Source organism: Gobio gobio (assembly GCF_949357685.1).
Source record: "Gobio gobio genome assembly, chromosome: 20".
NCBI lineage: Eukaryota > Metazoa > Chordata > Actinopteri > Cypriniformes > Gobionidae > Gobio > Gobio gobio.
In genome coordinates, this window is record NC_137113.1 from 49,730,424 (window position 1) to 49,751,108 (window position 20,685).

Here is a 20,685-nt window from a genome sequence, read left to right on the forward strand (position 1 = left end):
CCCAAATTCGTCGTTACCGATGCAGTGGGAGTTCCCTCGAAAGGGAACCATGATTATAGCATGATTTACCCTACTTAACCATGATTCTAGCATGATTTACCATAGTTAACCATGATTATAGCATGATTTACCCTAGTTAACCATGATTCTAGTATGGTTTACCCTAGTTAAACATGATTATAGCATGATTTACCCTAGTTAACCATGATTATAGCATGATTTACCACAGTTAAACATGATTATAGCATGATTTACCCTAGTTAACCATGATTATAGCATGATTTACCCCAGTTAACCATGATTATAGCATGATTTACCCTAGTTAACCATGATTCTAGCATGATTTACCCTAGTTAAACATGATTCTAGTATGGTTTACCCTAGTTAAACATGATTATAGCATGATTTACCCTAGTTAACCATGATTATAGCATGATTTAACCTAGTTAACCATGATTATAGCATGATTTACCCTAGTTAACCATGATTATAGCATGATTTACCATAGTTAACCATGATTATAGCATGATTTACCATAGTTTACCATGATTTACCATAGTTAACCATGATTATAGCATGATTTACCATAGTTAACCATGAGTATAGCATGATTTACCATAGTTTACCATGATTTACCATAGTTAACCATGATTCTAGCATGATTTACCCTAGTTAACCATGATTATAGCATGATTTACCATAGTTTACCATGATTTACCCTAATTAAACATGATTCTAGCATGATTTACCCTTGTTAACCATGATTATAGCATGATATACCATAGTTTACCATGATTTACCATAGTTAACCATGATTTACCATAGTTAACCATAATTATAGCATGATTTACCCTAGTTAACCATGATTCAAGTATGATTTACCCTAGTTAACCATGATTCTAGCATGATTTACCACAGTGTACCATGATTTACCATAGTTAACCATGATTATAGCATGATTTACCCTTGTTAACCATGATTATAGCATGATTTACCCTAGTTAACCATGATTATAGCATGATTTACCCTAGTTAACCATGATTATAGCATGATTTACCCTAGTTAACCATGATTCTAGCATGATTTACCATAGTTTACCATGATTTACCCCAGTTAACCATGATTATAGCATGATTTACCCTAGTTAACCATGATTATAGCATGATTTACCCTAGTTAAACATGATTATAGCATTATTTACCCTAGTTAACCATGATTATAGCATGATTTACCCTAGTTAACCATGATTTTAGCATGATTTACCATAGTTAACCATGATTATAGCATGATTTACCCTAGTTAACCATGATTCTAGCATGATTTACAATAGTTAAACATGATTATAGCATGATTTACCCTAGTTAACCATGATTTTAGCATGATTTACCATAGTTAACCATGATTATAGCATGATTTACCCTAGTTAACCATGATTCTAGCATGATTTACAATAGTTAAACATGATTATAGCATGATTTACCCTAGTTAACCATGATTCTAGTATGATTTACCCTAGTTAAACATGATTATAGCATAATTTACCCTAGTTAACAATGATTATAGCATGATTTACCCTAGTTTACCATGATTATAGCATGATTTACCATAGTTTACCATGATTATAGCATGATTTACCATAGTTAACCATGATTCTAGCATGATTTACCATAGTTAACCATGATTATAGCATGATTTACCATAGTTTACCATGATTTACCATAGTTAACCATGATTCTAGCATGATTTACCATAGTTAACCATGAATATAGCATGATTGACCCTAGTTAACCATGATTATAGCATGATTTACCTTAGTTTACCATGATTTACCATAGTTAACCATGATTCTAGCATGATTTACCATAGTTAACCATGATTCTAGCATGATTTACCCTAGTTAACCGTGATTCTAGCATGATTTACCCTAGTTAAACATGATTATAGCATGATTTACCCTAGTTAACCATGATTCTAGTATGATTTACCCTAGTTAAACATATTTCTAGCATGATTTACCCTAGTTAACCATGATTATAGCATGATTTACCATAGTAAAACATTATTATAGCATGATTTACCCTAGTTAACCATGATTATAGCATGATTTACCCTAGTTAACCATGATTATAGCATGATTTACTATAGTTTACCATGATTTACCATAGTTAACCATGATTCTAGCATGATTTACCTTAGTTAACCATGAGTATAGCATGATTTACCCTAGTTAACCATGATTATAGCATGATTTACGATCGTTTACCATGATTTACCATAGTTAACCATGATTCTAGCATGATTTACCCTAGTTAAACATGATTATAGCATGATTTACCCTAGTTAACCATGATTATAGCATGATTTACCATAGTTCCCTTTCGAGGGAACTCGCACTGCATCGGGACGACGCTTTGGGGATGCTCCCTTAGCATCAGCGAATCTGAAACCAGAATGCCAACTAGGCCAATCCGATTGGCGTGCGTGATGACGTCATCGTGACGGCATACCCGGAAGTATAAAAGGGTTGCTGGAGCGTAATGGCGGTAGTTATTGCTCTTCAGCATAGCGCTATCTGTTACTGTCTGTCTATTTACTGTTGTTTGTCAGTGAAAGTGTGTGAGAAAAGTAAAATGGAAAGTGTGAGAGTGAATGAATTCAAACAGTGTGTGCATCCGTGTCCCAGGTTCATGTCGGGCTCGGATACACACCTGCTTTGTGTGCACTGCCTGGGCGTCCAGCATGCCCAAGCGGCTCTCGAGGGAGCCGCTTGTGAGCACTGCGAAAAACTGACGCTCAGGGTGCTTCGCTCTCGGCTGGCTGCGTTTGATGAGGCCGGCCAGCCTCGTGAGCCTCGTGGTTCTGGACCCGCAGTCGCTGAGGCGGCTCGGCGTCGCAGATCATGGGGCTCACAGCGGGATTTGTCAGAGGGTTTCGGGACTGCTGCGGCACTTTCCCGATCCTCCTCTGACAGTTCCGAGGATCTTCCTCCCCGTGTGGAAGCCCGCGCTGCGGCTTCTTCCCCCGGGGTGGGAGGTCCGATGCTTGTTCTCTCCGGTTCCGAGGAGCCGGAGGAAATAGGCACCGAGGCGGGGGATGAAGCAGGAATTGTTTCATCGCTTCATCCACCCGCCCAAGAGGAGCTGGTCGAGGTGTTGGCCCGGGCAGTGGTCAAATTAAATATAAGTTGGCCACAAGAGGCTCCGGAAATCCAGCTACCCAGCAGGCTGGATGACCGGTTCCTCTCACACCGGGTTCAAACACCTCGCCGGGGCCTGCCTTTTTTCCCGGATCTACACACCGAGGTGTGTAGATCATGGAAACGGCCCTATTCTTCGCGTGTTTGCAATCCCCCAGTATTGGACTATTCCAATGTTCTGGGGGCACGCGAGGCGGGCTATGGGGCGATGCCTCGGGTGGAGGAAGCTCTCGCGAGCTATCTTTCACCCGACTCTGCATCGTCCCTTAAGGCTCCGGTTTTGCCCACCAAACCCTGTCGGGACACCTCATCTTTGGTGGGCAAAGCATATATGGCGGCTGGTCGGGCTGGTGGTTCCCTGCACACATTATCAATTCTGCAGGCCTACCAGGCCGACCTCCTTAAAGAGTTGGACGAGGGAGATGGTCCCTCTCCGGAGGACATTCTGGAACTGAGGAAGGCTGCAGATTTGTCTCTCCGAGTCACCAAGGAGATGGCCCGCGCTATCGGCCGCTCCATGGCTTCCATGGTGACAGTGGAGAGACATCTCTGGCTGAATCTGTCGGGGATAAAGGAGAAGGATAGAGCTTTTCTCCTGGACTCCCCGATCTCGCCTTCTGGGTTGTTTGGAGACGCGGTTAACACCGTCGTTTCCAGACACCAGGAGGCGAAGAAACAGTCAGCAGCCTTCCACCAGTATCTCCCTCGCCGCTCTAAACCTGGGAAGGCTGGCCCTAGCGGGCAGCCTCAGCCGTCATCCAGCTCCTCGCACCGGAAGGTGCAAAAGGAGAGCGTCGCTTCTAGAGCCCCTCCCCCGGGAGCCTGGCAACAGAGGCGGCGCTCTCAGCAGCAACCTTCAGCCCCTAAAGGCGATCTTCGGAACGTCCTTCAGGCGCGGAAGGCTGCTGGGAAGAAGTCCTAGCCACGGCTGGGCTTCTAAGAGCGGTCCCCCCCGCGGAGAAACAACCGAGGTTGTTTCCTCCGCGGCGCTCTGGGAAAATCGATGTGGTAATCCCGCCGTCTATGACGCTTCGGGCCACATCGATTTCCCGCGAACGCATGCTGCACCAGCCGCCTCTGGGAAGACCTGCGGCTGGTCAGCTCGCGCGTCCGCACACGGAGAACCGTTCCCAACTACTTCCTGCCGGTCAGCCGCTTCAGGAGGTTGGGAACGGGAACCGTGTAACACCCGACGCCAGCCTCGAGAGGCTGGTTCCCTTAGTAGATTATTTCGGCGCATGGAAATGCCTTCCGAATATTTCTACATGGGTCCTGCGTACTGTAGAAAAGGGGTACAAACTGCAGTTCGGTTTTCCTCCTCCACAATTCAGGGGGTTATACTGGACAGCAGTGATACCCGAGCAGGTTCGGGTAATGGAACTAGAAGTAAAAACTCTTCTAGCGAAGGAAGCCATAGAGCGTGTTTCTCCGCTGGAAAGAGAGTCCGGGTTCTACAGCCGGTACTTTATAGTTCCCAAAAAGGATGGAGGGTTGCGTCCGATTATAGATCTGAGGGTTTTGAATCTGTCTCTGAGGAGCTTCAGGTTCAAAATGCTCACTATTCCCATGATCGTGAGTCAGATCCAGTCCGAGGACTGGTTCGTCACGATAGATCTAAAGGACGCATATTTCCATGTCTCCATCCTTCCATGTCACAGGAAGTACCTGAGGTTCGCTTTCGGGGGCGAAGCGTACCAGTATCGAGTGCTTCCCTTTGGCCTAGCCCTCTCCCCACGCACGTTCACGAAGTGCATGGATGCAGCTCTGGCTCCAATGAGACTTCAGGGCATCCGTGTGCTGAATTATATCGACGACTGGCTCATACTGGCCCAGTCGTACGAGGTGGCGGTTCGGCATCGAGATGTCGTTCTGAACCACATGAAATGCTTGGGGCTGAGACTCAACACGAAAAAGAGCGTGTTGACGCCGTCCCAGAGGACTACGTTCCTCGGGGTCGTGTGGGACTCGACAACGATGCGGGCACGATTGTCTCCCGCGCGAGTCGAGACCATACAGGCGATGGTCTCAGGAATAAGGCTAGGCCACAACATCACTGTGAAGCACTTTCAGAGAGTGCTGGGTCACATGGCAGCAGCGTCCAACATAATACCTTTTGGCCTGCTATACATGAGACCCATCCAGTGGTGGTTGAAAACCAAGGGGTTTTCCCCCAGAGGGAATCCTTTCCCTATGATCAGGGTAACGCGCAAATGCTCTCGTTCCCTAGCCATATGGAAGAAACCTTGGTTTCTGTCCCGAGGGCCAGTGTTGGGAGCGTCTTGTTGCCGGAAATCCGTTTCAACAGATGCCTCCCTCACTGGCTGGGGCGCGGTCATGGACGGCCGCTTTGCGAGGGGCCCATGGGAGAGCCGTCATTCCTCCTGGCATATAAATTGCCTGGAGATGATGGCGGTATACAAAGCTCTCAGGAGCTTTCTCCCGCACCTCCGAGGCCAGCACGTCCTGGTACGGACAGACAATACGTCTGTCGTAGCGTACATCAACCGCCAGGGAGGACTGAGGTCGCGCTTTCTGTACAAGACAGCACGCCAAGTCCTCCTGTGGACCCAGGGGAAACTGTTGTCCATCAGGGCAATGTATGTCCCGGGGGTCCAAAATCAGGGAGCAGACATCCTGTCGAGGCAGGGGCTGAGGCCCGGGGAGTGGCGACTCCACCCAGAGGTGGTGGAGGCCATATGCAAGAGGTTCGGCCCAGTGGAAGTGGATCTGTTTGCGTCTCGAGAGACGTCCCACTGTCCACTGTGGTTTTCCCTCACGCATCCAGCTCCGCTGGGGCTGGATGCCATGGTGCAGACGTGGCCGAGGCTGCGTCTGTACGCATTTCCCCCGATTGCTCTGCTCCCGGGAGTCCTGGAAAGGGTCCGTCGACAGGGGGTCAGTCTACTTCTGGTAGCACCCCGTTGGCCGACTCGAGTTTGGTTCTCGGATATCATAGCTCTGCTAGCAGGTCAGCCGTGGGAGATTCCTCTGAGGAGGGATCTCCTATCTCAGGCGGCGGGTACGATATTTTACCCCCGCCCGGAGATTTGGAACCTGTGGGTCTGGCCCCTGAGGGGACCAGGTTCATAGAGGCTGGCCTATCGGCAGACGTGATAGAGACCTTACTCAGCTCCAGGGCTCCGTCTACGAGGAGACTGTACAGCCTCAAGTGGAATGTATTTTCCACTTGGTGCAGAGAACGTGAGGTGGACCCAGTTAACTGCCCAGTGGCTTCAGTGCTGGAGTTCCTCCAAGATCGTTTCTCTGCAGGGCTTACCCCGTCCACACTCAAGGTGTACGTGGCTGCCATTGCGGCTTTCCACACTCCTTTGGGTGATGGGCCTCTGGGTAGGCACCAGCTGGTTGTACAATTCCTCCGTGGGGCTCGGAGGATGAGGCCTGCGGCTCGGTCCAGAGTTCCAACCTGGGACCTGGCAGTGGTTCTCGAAGGATTGGCTGAGGCCCCCTTCGAACCATTGGAGTCGGCTGGACCGAAGGATCTGACCCTTAAGGTGGCTTTTCTCCTTGCCATTACCTCTCTCAGGAGAGTGGGAGATCTCCAGGCCTTGGCGGTAACGCCAACCTGCCTGGAGTTTGCCCCGGGAGGAGTAAAGGCCATCTTACACCCTAGGCCGGGCTACGTGCCTAAGGTGCCATCAAGGGTGGTCAGGTCATTGGTCCTGCAGGCATTTCATCCTCCGCCTCATGTGACGGCGGAAGAAGGGAGGCTTCACCTACTCTGCCCGGTTAGGGCTCTAAGAGTTTATCTGGCGAAGTCTGCACAGTGGAGGAGATCACAACAACTGTTGGTGTGTTTTGGCTCACCTAAGAAGGGATTGCCTGCGTCTACTCAGACAATCAGTAATTGGATTGTCCAGGCGATTACCATGGCCTATCAGGTGCGCAGTTTGCCTTCACCTGTGGCTGTGAGGGCTCATTCCACCAGAGGCATGGCCTCTTCGGTGGCCCTTCTTTCTGGGGTCCCCTTGCAGGATATCTGCGAGGCGGCCGGGTGGGCTACCCCACACACTTTTATCAGGTTTTATAGCCTGGATCTCCCTACGACGCCTGGTGCGAGGGTGCTCCAGTCCTAGCTGTGCCCGGTTTCCGGCTTCACACTAGGGCAGGCGCTACCCTTCGGTGTGGCCTAGTGGGTACTCGTTCCCCAAAGCGTCGTCCCGATGCAGTGCGAGTTCCCTCGAAAGGGAACTGCTCGGGTTATGTATATAACCCTTGTTCCCTGAGAAGGGGAACGAGCACTGCATCCCGACGCCACACCTTGGCGCGCCTGGAGCGCATGCTTCAGAGCAATTACTACCGCCATTACGCTCCAGCAACCCTTTTATACTTCCGGGTATGCCGTCACGATGACGTCATCACGCACGCCAATCGGATTGGCCTAGTTGGCATTCTGGTTTCAGATTCGCTGATGCTAAGGGAGCATCCCCAAAGCGTCGTCCCGATGCAGTGCTCGTTCCCCTTCTCAGGGAACAAGGGTTATATACATAACCCGAGCAGTTAACCAAGATTCTAGCATGATTTACCATAGTTTACCATGATTCTACCATAGTTAACCATGATTCTAGTATGATTTACCCTAGTTAACCATGATTATAGCATGATTTACCATAGTTTACCATGATTTACCATAGTTTACCATGATTCTAGCATGATTTACCATAGTTAACCATGATTCTAGCATGATTTACCATAGTTAACCATGATTTTAGCATAATTTACCATAGTTAACCATGATTCTAGCACGATTTACCATAGTTAACCATGATTCTAGCATGATTTACCCTAGTTAACCATGATTATAGCATGATTTACCCTAGTTAACCATGATTCTAGCATGATTTACCATAGTTTACCATGACTTACCATAGTAAACCATGATTATAGCATGATTTACCCTAGTTAACCATGACTCTAGCATGATTTACCATAATTTACCATGATTTACCATAGTTAACCATGATTCTAGCATGATATACCCTAGTTTAGCCTGATTTAACATGTTCTAGCATGATTTACCATGGTTTACCATTCTAGCATGATTTACTATATTTACTAACTCACCCACCCTAACCCTAACCCTATTTTTACTAACGCACCCTAACCCACCCTAACCCTAACCCTATATTTACTAACCCTATATTTACTAACCCACCCTAACCCTATATTTACTAACCCACCCTAACCCTAACCCTAACCCTATATTTACTAACCCACCCTAAGCCTAACCCTATATTTACTAACCCACCCTAACCCTAACCCTAACCCTATATTTACTAACCCACCCTAACCCTATATTTACTAACCCTAACCCTAACCCTAACTCTAACTCTAACTCTAACTCTAACCCTAACCCTATATTTACTGTAGTTGTGCCAGAGACTGTGACGGCCTGCGAGTGTGTGGACAAACAGGAGAGATCTAATGATGTGGAGCTCTGGCTCTGGCAGGATTTGGGATTTTTCGGGCTTGGCAGACGCGACCCAGCTCAATCTGGACCAATCGAGATCAAACTTGAATGCGTAAGAACAGTCCCTGGACTCATGATCTCCAGAAACAGGTGAGTTCATAAAGCTGAGCGTGGAGTAATGCCTTCTGGCATCGTGGAGCCTTTGAGCGGGCGAGAGAAAGCGTGATTGCCCTCAGTGATTGCCCTCAATAAGAATTATCACAGCTCTGCAGACGGACTGGAGCACAGAACCCTCAGCAATCAGAACCAGATGAGTGACTCAACAGCACAGAAATAGTCCTGAAGGCACATACCTGCAAAAACAACTGCCCTGCTCCATTTCTACAGAATCACGGCAATTACGCATTAATTATGCAGTTGCACAACACATGCTCGAATATCCACACCGGTTTTGCCAAGGTTCTCTCAACGTTATGATCAAACGTTTGTTAAGGGTCTGCATTCTGCCTCATTCACACAGTTCTAGAGCTGATGCTCATGATAAACACGGACAGCGCTTCAGAACACGCGTGTGCATGTGACGGAGTATTTCTGTGCCACTCCTTCAGGATTAGAACAAGATTCAGAGAGTTTTTTTCTGAGTTTAGCCCTGTGTGACATCCAGAGGTGGACAGTAACTAAGTACATTTACTTAAGTACACTTTTTGAGTATCTGTACTTTCCTTTAGTAGTATTTTTTCTAGAAACTTATGACTTTTCACTCCACTATATTTCTATCAAGACCTCGAAGTAGAAAGTCGTAGCCGCTTTGAAAGTCAGTGGATGATTTGTTTTCTTCTCTAAAACGTGATTCGTTTTTTTGTTTGTTTGTTTTTCAGACAGTCTATCAGTGATCAATCTTGTAGGATCACATGAAGTTCGATGATTTCCAAGTATATTTTGTACACCAATCAATTGATGGCAACTTAAAACTTACAATTCAGAATAGCGGACGTGGATAAGTCTGAAAGTGCACAGAAAGCTGCCTCTCAGACGCCAGAACACAAGAGCTGAAGTTTAGTCTATTGAATCTACTAAAATCTTATTATAGTCAATTAAAACTAGACTAAAACTAAAACAATTCAGATGCCTAAAATGCTATAGTCAAAAGACTGACTAAAACTAAATCAAAATTTGCTGTCAAAATGAACACTGGTATGAAGTATGATTGGTCAAATGATTTTTATAGATTTACCCGCTGAGTTGCGATAGCCTTGAGGATACAGCGCTAACACATATAGCTAATGTTCCACAATGATGTTCGTTAGCATTCAAAAACGACATAGTTGGACTAATAATGTTAACTGAAGTCCTTTCAGAAATATGTTTACATAATCCTGTCAAATAAACACAATGTAGAAACCTTTCTTTTCTAGTATGATTTTGACTTTGATAAGAGCTTTGAAACGTTTAAGCAAGTATTTAAATGAGTTGAAGGTCTGCTAGCATGTCAGATGGAGCTTAAACCACCATGATGGAGCAGAGCATTCATACAACAATACAACAATAATAAAATAATGCGTTTACTTTTACTTTTGATACTTAAGTACTTTTAAAAGCAAGTACTTCTGTACTTTTACTTAAGTAAAAATCTAACTTTACAACTTTCGCTTGTAATGGAGAAATATTTAACCAACAGTACTCAAGTAATGGAGTTGTGTTTTTTGTCCACCTCTGGTGACATCATAAAGGGGGGAACTCCTTATATGGGCACTTCTCCCGGATGAGCACACACACACACACACACACACACACACACACACACATCGAGCATCGCTGGCGTTGTGTTTTTAGACACAAGATCAACAATGTCACTAAAGAAGTGTGTGTGTGTGTGTGTGTGTGTGTGTGTGTGTGTGTGTGTGTGCTTGTTTATGTGATTTATAATGACACTGGTATTACAATGTAAACGTGGTTTATGAGGAGATGTCCTGTGTCCTCATAATAAAAATACCTTAAAAAACATACTAAACAATGCTTTATTAAAAATGTGAAAGCGCAGAATGTTTTCTGTGATGGGTAGGGGTAGTGTGTGTGTGTGTGTGTGTGTGTATGTGTGTGTGTGTGTGTGTGTGTGTGTGTCTGTGTGATGGGTAGGGGTAGGTTTAGGGGTAGTGTGTGTGTGTGTGTGTGTGTGTCTGTCTGTGTGATGGGTAGGGGTAGTGTGTGTGTGTGTGTGTGTGTGTGTGTGTGTGTGTGTGTGTGTGTGTGTGTGTGTGTGTGTGTGTGTGTGTGTGTGTGTGTGTATGTGTATGTATGTGTGTGTGTGTGTGTGTGTGTGTGTGTGTGTGTGTGTGTGTGTGTGTGTGTGTGTGTGTGTGTTTGTTTGTATGTGTGTGTGTGTGCGTGTGTCTGAGTGTGTGTTTCTGTGTGATGGGTAGGTTTAGGGGTAGTGTGTGTGTGTGTGTGTGTGTGTGTGTGTGTGTGTGTGTGTGTGTGTGTGTGTGTGTGTGTGTGTGTGTGTGTGTGTGTGTGTGTGTGTGTGTGTGTTTTTGTATGTGTGTGGGCATGTTTTCGTGAAATATCAGGACACAAATGTGTATAATGACATGGGTATTACAAAAAGAGGGAGAAATATGAGGACGTTCCCCATGTCCTCACTTTTCAAAATGCTTATAAATCACAGAATTCATTTTTTTTTACAGAAAGTGAACTGCACAGTCTCCTGTGAGGGGTAGGGGCAGTGTGTGTGTGTGTGTGTGTGTGATGGGTAGGTTTAGGGGCAGGGGCAGTGTGTGTGTGTGTGTGATGGGTAGGTTTAGGGGCAGGGGCAGTGTGTGTGTGTGTGTGTGTGTGTGTGTGTGTGTGTGTGTGTGTGTGTGTGTGTGTGTGTGTGTGTGTGTGTGTGTGTGTGTGTGTGTGTGTGTGTGTGTGTGTGTGTGTGTGTGTGTGTGTGTGTGTGTGTGTGTGTGTGTGTGAGTGTGTGTGTGTGTGTGTGTGTGTGTGTGTGTGTGTGTGTGTGTGTGTGTGTGTGTGTGTGTGATGGGTAGGTTTAGGGGCAGTGTAAGGGGATAGAAAATATGGTTTGTACAGTATAAAAACCATTACGCCTATGGAATGTCCTCACATTTCACAAAAACAAACATGTGTGTGTGTGTGTGTGTGTGTGTGTGTGTTTGTATGTGTGTGTGTTTGTATGTATGTGTGTGTGTGTGTTTGTATGTGTGTGTGTGTGTGTGTGTGTGTGTGTGTGTGTGTGTGTGTGTGTGTGTGTGTGTGTATGTGTGTGTGTGTATGTGTGTGTGTTTGTATGTATGTGTGTGTATGTGTGTGTGTGTGTTATGGACACTTTAATAACGTTCTCAAACCATTACTCACACATCGTACAGGGAATGTTTTCTAACGTTCAGAGAAGATTCCCAGGAACGTTCCCATAGTGTGTGAAGAATGACAGTGAGAATAGTGACTAATGTTCTCTGGGATGTTTTCAGAAATAGCGTTTTCATAACTCAATGGGAATGTCAGCGTTTCTCGAGCACTTTCCCTCGTGCAGACGTTCAGTCCCAGTGTGAGCTGGTGTGGCGATCGGCTATCAGAGCGGCGGCCGCTCACACACGCTGGAAATAGCCCGGCTGTAATCTTGACACGACACAGGCAGCCGTGACACACACACACACACACACTCGTGGTGGCACGTTATGATATCTGTGACGGCATTCACAACACATTCAGGCCGAAACGACAGAGTTCAGAAACAGCTCGATCTTCAGACTGCCATTGGCCCGTGTGCTGATGATGTAATAGATGGGTGTGGCTATGAGGCCCCGCCTTCTTCTTTCAAATTAAACGTGACATTTTGAAGTAGAAAGACTTTTTTTTGTACTGCAATAATCGAAATAAAATCCCTTTTTACAGTGTGTGTAGATTTATTAGTATTTTTTGCATTTATTTTAAATGTACTCTCTAAAAAATGCCAACCCAAGTTGGGTTGAAAATGGACTAACCCAGCAATTGGGTTGTTTTAAGCAAACATTTAACCCAACCGCTGGGTTAAAATGACCCATTCACTGGGTTAAAACAACCCAATTGCTGGGTTAGTCTATTTTCAACCCAACTTGGGTTGTTTTTAACTCAGCATTTTTTAGAGAGTAGATTTTTTTGTTGCAGTTTTTCATTATATATACATTAATTATATGCAAACTTTAAAAAGCACATAAACTTGATTCAAAGGGAAAACCAGATCTATTTGGCCGGTAATTGGAATTTAAACATTTACTTTAGGTCATTAGGCACACTCTAAAAAATGCTGGGTTAAAAATAACCCAAGTTGAGTTGAAAATGGACTAACGCAGCAATTGGGTTGTTTTAAGCAAACATTTAACCCCTGGACAACCCAGTCCATTCTCAACCCAACTTGGGTTATTTTTAACCCGGCATTTTTTAGACTGCATACATGACTCCTGTATCAAAGCACTATTACTCGTTTACATTAGCCTACATTAACCAATTAACACATTTCACATAAAGATGATTTAAATATGACTCGCTGGCACATTATCTGTGTCTTTCCCTACACTCTAAAAAAATGCTGGGTTAAATATTAACCCAAGTTGGGTTGGAAATGGACTAACCCAGCAATTGGGTTGTTTTGTGTGTGTAAATTGTTCAATGTTTGGGTTGTTAAATGTTTGCTTAAAACAACCCAATCACTGGGTTTGTCCATTTTCAACCCAACTTGGGTTATTTTTAACCCAGCATGTTTTAGAGTGTATGGTTTTGGCTAAACACACTATATAGAGCCAGTCATCAAAAGCTCATCTGCATATTTAAAACACTGATCATCTCAAAACCGTGAGCGAACACTCTTAAAAATGCTGGGTTAAAAATAACCCAAGTTGGGCTGAAAATGGACTAACCCAGCAATTGGGTTGTTTAAGCAAATATTTTACCCAACCGCTGGGTTAAAACAACCCATTCGCTGGGTTTGTCCATTTTCAACCCAACTTGGGTTATTTTTAACCCAGCATGTTTTAGAGTGTATGGTTTTGGCTAAACACACGCACACTATATAGAGCCAGTCATCAAAAGCTCATCTGCATATTTAAAACACTGATCGTCTCAAAACCGTGAGTGTACATTCTTAAAAATGCTGGGTTAAAAATAACCCAAGTTGGGCTGAAAATGGACTAACCCAGCAAATGGGTTGTTTTAAGCAAACATTTAACCCAACCGCTGGGTTAAAACAACCCAATTGCTGGGTTAGTCCATTTTCAATCGAACGTGGGTTATTTTTAACCCAGCATTTTTAAGAGTGTACAATTTATAACAACCCAAGTTGGTTTGAAAATGGACAAACCCAGCAATTGGGTTGTTTAAGCAAATATTTTACCCAACCGCTGGGTTAAAAGAACCCAATCGCTGGGTTTGTCCATTTCCAAACCAACTTGGGTTATTTTTAACCCAACATTTTTAAGAGTGTACAATTTATAACAACCTAAGTTGGTTTGAAAATGGACAAACCCAGCAATTGGGTTGTTTAAGCAAATATTTTACCCAACCGCTGGGTTAAAACAACCCAATCGCTGGGTTTGTCCATTTTCAACCGAACGTGGGTTATTTTTAACCCAGCATGTTATAGAGTGTGTGGTTTTGGATAAACACACGCACACTATATAGAGCCAGTCATCAAAAGCTCATCTGCACATGCATATTTAAAACACTGATCGTCTCAAAACCGTGAGTGTACAAAATGCTGGGTTAGAAATAACCCAAGTTGGGTTGAAAATGGACTAACCCAGCAATTGGGTTGTTTTAAGCAAACATTTAACCCAACCGCTGGGTTAAAACAACCCAATTGCTGGGTTTGTCCATTTTCAACCCAACTTGGGTTATTTTTAACCCAGCATTTTTTAGAGTGTCCACAGGTCAAACGCCTCTGCTTTGAGCTGAATGACCGCTCTTAAGAGCTTGACCTCAGATGTGACATCTTATGTAATCCGGACACAGAGTGCCATCAGAACAGCTCAATCACACACACATCTGTCACACATCTCCCATCATGCCCCTGTGCGTCCTCACTTCCCCTGAGCATAGGCTCATTTCCCTTCGCTCGAGGAAGAGCGCAATTTCATCTGCAATTCCGGCCAGTAAAAGCCATTACGTGCCAAACCAGAGGAGAGCCGAGCTACAGCTCCACATCTCCACACATTCTGAGTTATTCAGTGATGCTCTCGTCAGAAAGGGGGCAGCATTGTTCACCGGTGGAACAGACCAGAAGAGATGGACAGAGAAAAGAAAGAGTCGATACTATAAACACAGGTGAGAAGCAGGTAAAGCCAGATTTAGGAGTTTATAATGCCAACGAAATGTCTTGTTTTCCAGCACAAACAAATTCACTTGAGTTTAATGAGTAATTATCCTGAATTATGAAGAGTTTATGCTTAAAACATGAACGAATCAATCTTCAAATGGGTTCAGAAAAACAAACTTAACATAAAGGGATTTAAAGCCTTGTTACATGTACTTATATAGTAATAACAGTAAATTATACATAATTACATGTGACTGACACCTTAAAATAAAGTGTTAGGAGTCAACGAAATGATGTTTCCCTTGTTTTCCAGCACAAACACATGAAGATGAAGTGATTTTAATTAGTAATTATGGGAAAACGCATCAAAATGAAGTGAGTTTATGCCTAAAACATGAACAATTCAATCTTCAAATGTGATCAGAAAAACAAGCTTATCATAAAGGGACGATTTGTCTTGTTTAAAGCCTTGTTACATGTAATTACATACAGAGAAAAGAGTCAATACTATAAACACAGGTGAGAAGCAGGTAAAAGCCAGATTTAGGAGTTTATAATGCCAACGAAATGTCTTGTTTTCCAGCACAAACACATGAAGATGAAGTGAGTTTATGCTTAAAACATGAACAATTCAATCTTCAAATGGGAACAGAAAAACAAACTTAACATAAAGGGATGATTTAAAGCCTTGTACTTACATAGTAATAACATTAATTATGCATAATTACATGCAACTAACCCGAACCCTACATCAATAGTCCTTGAATACACAAGTGACACCTTAAAATAAAGTGTAACCAAAACTTCTGAAGTCCTTCTCTGGTTTGGGAATGCTCAGGAAAGCCAGAAACACTGAGAAAATCAGTCGAGGTTAAGTGACAGAGGTCACACCTGATGACCCCTGACCCCGTTTCAGAGCACTTAAGGCAGTGTGTCTGAAAGCGTACGCAACAAGCTTTATATTCCAGAGTCAAGTCCTCCTGGAACGGGGAAACTCACCTGATTTGAACTTGCTGCGGATCAGAACGGAGTGCTCGGAGCCCAGAAGAGTCATTGTGCTTCCCGTGATAAAGCATCAGCTTCTGTTGGACCTGGAGCTGATCCACACACAGCCTGAGGAGAGTCACAGATCGCTCTGGTCCCGCACACAACTGCTTCTCTGCTCCATGAGAGAGGAACTGATACAGGACGGCCGCTGGGAGGGTCTTAAAGCAGAGGAGGCTCGACTGAGACCCTCCTCCTGAGAGCACACACACACACACACACATGTTTTTGTTTTTGTGAAATGTGAGGACATTCCATAGGCGTAATGGTTTTTATACCGTACAAACCGTATTTTCTATCCCCTTACACTGCCCCTAAACCTACCCATCACACACACACACACACACACACACACACACACACACACACACACACACACACACACACACACACACACACACACACACACACACACACACACACACACACACACACTCTTCATCAGTACAAAACGTTCTTAGATCAACACATTTACTGAAGAAGCAATATTAAGTTTTCAAAAAGTGAGTTTGTGCTTTAAAACATCTGCCAATGGGTTTTTCCTCTTTGAATTACGCTTGTTTTTCTGACCCATATTTGGCACATATTTGTTCTTGTTTTAATATCTCAACGTGTCCCTATTGTGCTCAGATATTCCTGTAGTGTTTAATAAAACTCTGCAAAGATCCTAAAAGAAAGAAGCGATTTTGAACTGAGCCAGTGTAGGTTTGTAACGCCTCTGGTTGTGATTGGCTGAGAAGCGTCTCTAAGCCCCGCCCTCACTCACTGTAGTTAATGCCCGCCTCTGGTCGTGATTGACTGAACAGCGTCTCTTAGCCCCGCCCTCACTCACTGTAGTTAATGCCCGCCTCTGGTCGTGATTGGCTGAACAGCGTCTCTTAGCCCCGCCCTCACTCACTGTAGTTAATGCCCGCCTCTGGTCGTGATTGGCTGAACAGCGTCTCTTAGCCCCGCCCTCACTCACTGTAGTTAATGCCCGCCTCTGGTCGTGATTGGCTGAACAGCGTCTCTTAGCCCCGCCCTCACTCACTGTAGTTAATGCCCGCCTCTGGTCATGATTGGCTGAACAGCGTCTCTTAGCCCCGCCCTCACTCACTGTAGTTAATGCCCGCCTCTGGTCGTGATTGGCTGAGCAGCGTCTCTTAGCCCCGCCCTCACTCACTGTAGTTAATGCCCGCCTCTGGTTGTGATTGGCTGAGCAGCGTCTCTTAGCCCCGCCCTCACTCACTGTAGTTAATGCCCGCCTCTGGTCCTGATTGGCTGAACAGCGTCTCTTAGCCCCGCCCTCACTCACTGTAGTTAATGCCCGCCTCTGGTCCTGATTGGCTGAGCAACGTCTCTTAGCCCCGCCCTCACTCACTGTAGTTAATGCCCGCCTCTGGTCGTGATTGGCTGAACAGCGTCTCTTAGCCCCGCCCTCACTCACTGTAGTTAATGCCCGCCTCTGGTCATGATTGGCTGAACAGCGTCTCTAAGCCCCGCCCTCACTCACTATAGTTAATGCCCGCCTCTGGTCCTGATTGGCTGAACAGCGTCTCTTAGCCCCGCCCTCACTCACTGTAGTTAATGCCCGCCTCTGGTCCTGATTGGCTGAGCAGCGTCTCTTAGCCCCGCCCTCACTCACTGTAGTTAATGCCCGCCTCTGGTCGTGATTGGCTGAGCAACGTCTCTTAGCCCCGCCCTCACTCACTGTAGTTAATGCCCGCCTCTGGTCGTGATTGGCTGAGCAACGTCTCTTAGCCCCGCCCTCACTCACTGTAGTTAATGCCCGCCTCTGGTCGTGATTGGCTGAGCAACGTCTCTTAGCCCCGCCCTCACTCACTGTAGTTAATGCCCGCCTCTGGTTGTGATTGGCTGAGCAGCGTCTCTTAGCCCCGCCCTCACTCACTGTAGTCGTCTGTGAGACTGGAAGAGATTGGTTGGTGTTGGTCATGTGACGCTGTTTCTGCTGAGATTGAGACGGTCAAACCCTCGCCATCGCTACTGTTCTTATCACTGAGATTCAGATATGATAATGAGCGCTTGCTTTCTGACCAATCCCAGCAGAGCAGGTCATTTTAAAATCATACACTATATTGTCATGCTGGGACAGGAAGGGGCCGTCCCCAAACTGGTCCCACAAAGTTGGGAGCATGAAATTGTCCAAAATGTCTTGGTGAAGCATTAAAGGTCCCATGGCATGGCATTTTCTATTATTTTATAATGTTTGCTGAGGTGTACTTATATTGTTAGTATGATTTTTACATCATAAAATGTCATAATTTAGAAATAAAAGGCCTTTTTTTCAATACTGATGTTTTCCCTGTGGCTGAATGCCCTGTTTCAAGAGGTATGTCTGCGGTGAGACTTCAGTAAAAACGCCCACTGTTGTGATTGACTGACATCTTTGCATTTGAAATGAGCGGAGGGGGCGTGGTTTAACGAGGTCTACGACGCACAAGCTGCTGCCAGAGAGACGGATGGACCTGAGTTCCCTTCACATCAGTTCTGTCAGTCTCAGTTCAGTGAACTTTCGTAGTTACAGCATATACTTCAGGTTATTCGTTTATTTCTAGTCGGAGGGGCTGTCACTCATGTCAGAAAGTTAGGAACTTTAGTAAATTATGGATCAGCGCTGACTGGAGACGCGAACCGTTTAGAACGATTCAGTCCGATTTGGTGAACTGATTCGGTTCACTAAAAAGAACCGGTTCAAAAGAATGATTCGTTCGCGAACCGGACATCACGGAGACTGAGCTCAGCGATTACTAACAGAGTTATTTATAGTAACTACTGAGTTATGAGAGCGCTGTCTGTCAGCGCGAGTTTATTGTGTTTGTATCTGAGAGTTCTGAATAAACACGAGTCCCAGTCACGCCGAGTCCGTCTTCATCATTATTACCAACTTTGTAACACATGCAAAGTACCATTACAGCTGTCGAGATGAACAAGTTACGAGTAAGTGTTGCTAATAGCATTATTTTTAGATATGTTCCTATCATATGGAAAGCGTCAGTGACGCGCATTGAGTACACAGCGCAAACAAAGACACAACAGCAGTAATCGAATATAATCCAGTTTATTGTGGTGATAGCTGGCTAGCCTAGCCGGATACCCTCACGCTTACCCCCCTTCTGCTTAATCTCGCGCCGCGTTTGGTGCCTCCGCTGTGGGCCAGATGCAGTACTGGGGGTCGGGGATGTTGAAGGCCGAGCTTCGGCGTGTGTGAGGTTTATCTCTAAAGATGTGGCTCTGCTGATGTTGACCAGAAACGACTGCATGCACATTTTAGAACAGATAGACGCGATGAGGACGTACAAAAACACTGACTCACAAGATAGAAAACACGAAAACACCGTTCTGTCGGGAGAGAGAGAAGCCGCTGCGTGTGCACGAATAATAAATAATTAGCTACACATCAGAAATCACTGATCACAGATCAGAAGGAACTGAAAAAAACTTCTGTTTTCATTTGTACATCCAAACAATGAGAAACTGCCAGCGTTCACTCGTTCACAAGCCATGATCTCTCGAGCGTTTGCATGGGCGTGGCAGATTCTCTGGGCGGAGGAAAGGGAGGAAACCGTTCCTGCTTGGACGTCAAACCAGGAGACTTCAGGATTGGCTCGTCTGGCCTGTCATTTTCTCAAAGGCAGAGAAAGACAGCCAGAACTCGGTTTTACACCGATCAACATTTCTATCCACTTGGGGACAATATTCAGGCTAGGGGAACTCATATTAATGTTGAAAAACCTCATAAAATGAAAATGTCATGCCATGGGACCTTTAAGAGTTCCTTTCACTGGAACTAAGGACTGGAACCCATAATCCCCCTCTCCACCACTTTACACTTGGCACAATGCAGTCAGGCAAGTCCCGTTCTCCTGGCAACCGCCAAACCCAGACTCGTCCATGGGATGGTCAGACAGAGAAGCGTGATTGGTCACTCAGAGAACACGTCTCCACTGCTCTAGAGTCCAGTGGTGGCGCGCTTTACCCCACTGCATCCCACGCTTTGCATTGCACTTGGTGCTGTAAGGCTTGGATGAGCTGCTCGGCCATGGAAACCCATTCCATGAAGCTCTACACACTGTTCTTGAGCTCATCTGAAGGACACAGAAGTTTGGAGGTCTGGAGCTCTTGACTCTGCAGAAAGTTGGCCACTTCTGTGACCCTCAGCATGCGCTGACCCCGCTCTGTGACCCTCAGCATGCGCTGACCCCGCTCTGTGATCCTCAGCATGCGCTGACCCCGCTCTGTGACCCTCAGCATGTGCTGACCCCGCTCTGTGACCCTCAGCATGCGCTGACCCCGCCCTCAGCATGCGCTGACCCCGCTCTGTGACCCTCAGCATGTGCTGACCCCGCTCTGTGACCCTCAGCATGTGCTGACCCCGCTCTCTGGCTGAGTTGCTGTTGTTCCCAATCGCTTCCATCCTGAGAGCGGCCCATTCTCTCACTAATGTGTGTAGAAGCGTCTGCAGGCCTTGAGCTGGAGTTACACACCTGTGGCCATGAAGGGGTTGAACACCTGAGGGGCGGCACAATACTTCTGGCAATATAGAGTATGATAATGACCAATTAGAGCAGAGCAGCTCTCAGAGAGGCGGGGTTTATAGAGACTGAATCCTTGATGGAAGCGTTTCAGAAAAGAGCTGAGGCTGCAGTGGAGATGAGGAGAACATGAGTGTGTTTTGATGTGATGAATGTAAACTGTTGTAGGAACCACATTAAAACAGGGTTAAATCAT

General features: G+C 45.6%; 1 protein-coding gene across 11 annotated transcripts in view; it reads right to left on the reverse strand.

Annotated features, from left to right (window-relative positions):
* The window catches only part of myocd (myocardin), a 75,789-nt gene extending 59,716 nt beyond the window's left edge, over positions 1–16,073 (reverse strand). For all 11 annotated transcript variants that reach the window (XM_079801610.1, XM_079801602.1, XM_079801601.1 and 8 more), the window contains exon 1: positions 15,913–16,073. In XM_079801610.1, coding sequence (XP_079657736.1) covers positions 15,913–15,967 — 55 coding nt within the window. In that variant the 5' untranslated portion in view covers positions 15,968–16,073. The remainder of the gene's footprint in view (positions 1–15,912) is intronic.
* Between the last annotated feature and the right edge of the window lie 4,612 nt (positions 16,074–20,685).